Source organism: Elaeis guineensis, chromosome 14 (genome assembly GCF_000442705.2).
Source record: "Elaeis guineensis isolate ETL-2024a chromosome 14, EG11, whole genome shotgun sequence".
Classification (NCBI taxonomy): domain Eukaryota; kingdom Viridiplantae; phylum Streptophyta; class Magnoliopsida; order Arecales; family Arecaceae; genus Elaeis; species Elaeis guineensis.
In genome coordinates, this window is record NC_026006.2 from 65,538,620 (window position 1) to 65,541,231 (window position 2,612).

The 2,612-nt window shown below is 46.2% G+C and overlaps 1 protein-coding gene across 1 annotated transcript; it reads left to right on the plus strand.

The window, feature by feature from the left end:
• The first annotated feature begins 206 nt into the window (after positions 1 to 206).
• LOC140853579 (LOB domain-containing protein 1-like) lies at positions 207 to 1,626 on the plus strand. Its single transcript, XM_073248215.1, has 2 exons — positions 207 to 554; positions 859 to 1,626. The coding sequence occupies exons 1-2, from the start codon at positions 288 to 290 to the stop codon at positions 1,210 to 1,212; spliced, it is 621 nt and encodes a 206-aa protein (XP_073104316.1). The 5' UTR covers positions 207 to 287; the 3' UTR covers positions 1,213 to 1,626.
• The last annotated feature ends 986 nt before the right edge of the window (positions 1,627 to 2,612 follow it).

Below are 2,612 nucleotides of genomic sequence, written 5' to 3' on the forward strand. Positions count from 1 at the left end.
CTAGCTACCAGCTGGTAATCACCCGGTAATTCTCAAAACGTACCATACGGCGCAGAAGCCCCTCGCTGGCTTGGTGCGACCGCAACCGCGCCGTTTACAATAGAAAGTGAGGTCAGACGTCGTCGATTCTTACCTCATCAATTCCTTCCTTCTTTTTTTTTCCTTCCATTCCCTCCCTCCTCCCTCTATATATCTATCCCGTCTCCTGACCATAAAGGTACTACTCCCAACTGCGTTCCAAAAGAGTCCGAGTCTTTCCTCCTCTTCCTTCTCCCATTCTCTTACCAATGGACTCGAGTGAAACCACCACCACCACCATCCACCACCAGTACTCCTCCTCTTCCTCTCCTTCCTCTTCTCCAACCTCCTCTCCTCCCTCCCTCCCTCCCACTCCTCCTTCAGCTGTGCTTAGCCCTTGCGCCGCCTGCAAGATCCTACGCCGGAGGTGCGTCGAAAAATGCGTGCTCGCCCCCTATTTCCCTCCCACCGAACCCCTCAAGTTCACCACGGCGCATCGCGTGTTCGGTGCCAGCAACATCATCAAGTCCTTGCAGGTAACTGACTGCGCCTCACCACTCTTACCATTTCAACTACTCTCTCCCGTTCGGCTTTTTGACCAATCCTCAAACTGCCACCCATGCTCGAGTAAACAATTATTGCTAGATCATCTTGTGGTCGAATCACTAATATTGACTTTTAGAGTCCAGAATGCGCGCAACCTAATCAAGTTGATTAAACTATTTTATTTACTGCATACAGAAAGTTCTTTCCATATTAGACAAGCAAGCTAGAAGCTAGCATTAATCATTGTTCGATTGATTAATTCCTATGGATGGATGGATGGCAACCCTTTAACAGGATCTACCGGAGAGCCAGAGGGCTGATGCAGTTAGCAGCATGGTGTACGAGGCCAACGCTAGGATCCGAGACCCGGTGTATGGTTGTGCAGGGGCCATCTGCCAGCTCCAGAAGCAAGTGAGCGAGCTCCAGGCTCAGCTGGCCCGAGCCCAAGCCGAGCTCGTCAACATGCAAGCCCAGCACGCACACCTGATTGCCCTCGTCTGCATGGAGATGGCTCAATCCCAGCAGCAACACATCCCTTCTTCTTCACAGCCCATCGACACCCTCGCCGCCGGTCCTTATGTCGATTCGTTCTACATCGACGCAGGCAGCAGCCAGGGATCGATATGGGAAGAACCCCTGTGGACATGACCTGAGTTAGAGGAATGATCAACTGTGACGAGAGGAGATAGGATTGATTTGTCATCCTACGGTCCAAGTAGTAGATTCATAATAACTAATGGTCTCTTAAGATTTAATTAACACTGTCGGCAAGATCGGCTTGTTCCTTTAACTAGTCCTCCCAACTCAAAAAGGAGAATAATGGGTTGAGACTGGTTGGCGAGCATGATGTTGTGGTTGTAGTCCAAGTTCATGAGTTGCTTGTCAAACATATGTACTATTGACTTCCTAATTGTAAAATTTTCGATCCTTTGAGAGGCATATGCATAGACTATAGCTAGTGAGTCAGTCGTGATGTTTCTTATGTGAGCAAGCTAAAACCTTGGCCATGGATTCTCTCGTCCGTTACAAGGAAAGTCAGCACAAAATACCCGGAATGCAAGTGAAAGCTTGAAGCCTTCTACGTTGGCTTGCTTACATAATCTCAAGGTCCGATACAGACAGTCTAGCTACATGTCGATCCAACGGCACGATGGCCAGCTTACGTTTCCTTAACGGAACCTCGGAGTTTAAAAGACGTTTGGAAAAGGGTACCTTAATTTCCTGTTGCTTCAGCCTTTGGAAGTTTAAACAATGGGAAGTACCAGCTTCGGGTCCAAATTACTGATCACGACTGGTCTGATGGGTTAGGTGCAAGCCAATTGGTTCTTGCATCGATCACCCGTTTGGTAGAGAGATTGGGACCCACAAACCAAATTTTGGCCTTCCTTTAATAATTACATGAGGTCAGTGCTAAGAGTACGGTTTATTTCAATCTAACCTACGTCTGGTTACTCATTAGACTACTGGTTAGATATTGCCTATTCTAAAGACGCAAACGTCTGACCTCTAGAGTCACAAGGTCTTAGTCGAGCTAGCACCAGCTAGCTTTTTCTGTTGTTACGCGGAAAGAGGATGGAATATGTGCACCAAGTGTCTCGACTATGATTGGTACTATGATATCTAAGCTATAATAATGATGGTTTCGTCCCAAATTCAGTAAAGAGGCAGTAATTAGGATATGCTATTCAACAACATGCATGGCTGCGCCTGGCAGTTGTACGTGTGCATGAAGTATCTTTTACATGGCTGGGGAAGCAATCGAGTAGAATAGAAATAGAATTGGGGTCGTGAGGGTGCTACAGCTTATAATAGTGTCCCAGAAATATATTGCATTGATTGCAAGATGAACAGGCCTTTACATCGACCTCTCTCCTACTTCCTTGGCTTCTTCATCTTAGCAGTTCTCAAGATAGTGATCTAAATGAGACAAATATCCCGCTAATACAAGGAAGTAGGCCGCCTTTGTGTTACATCACACATTTGTTCTAATCAAGACAAAGTATTAATTATTTGTTTCTGTATATCTACTTTAAAAAATTAAGTGACCT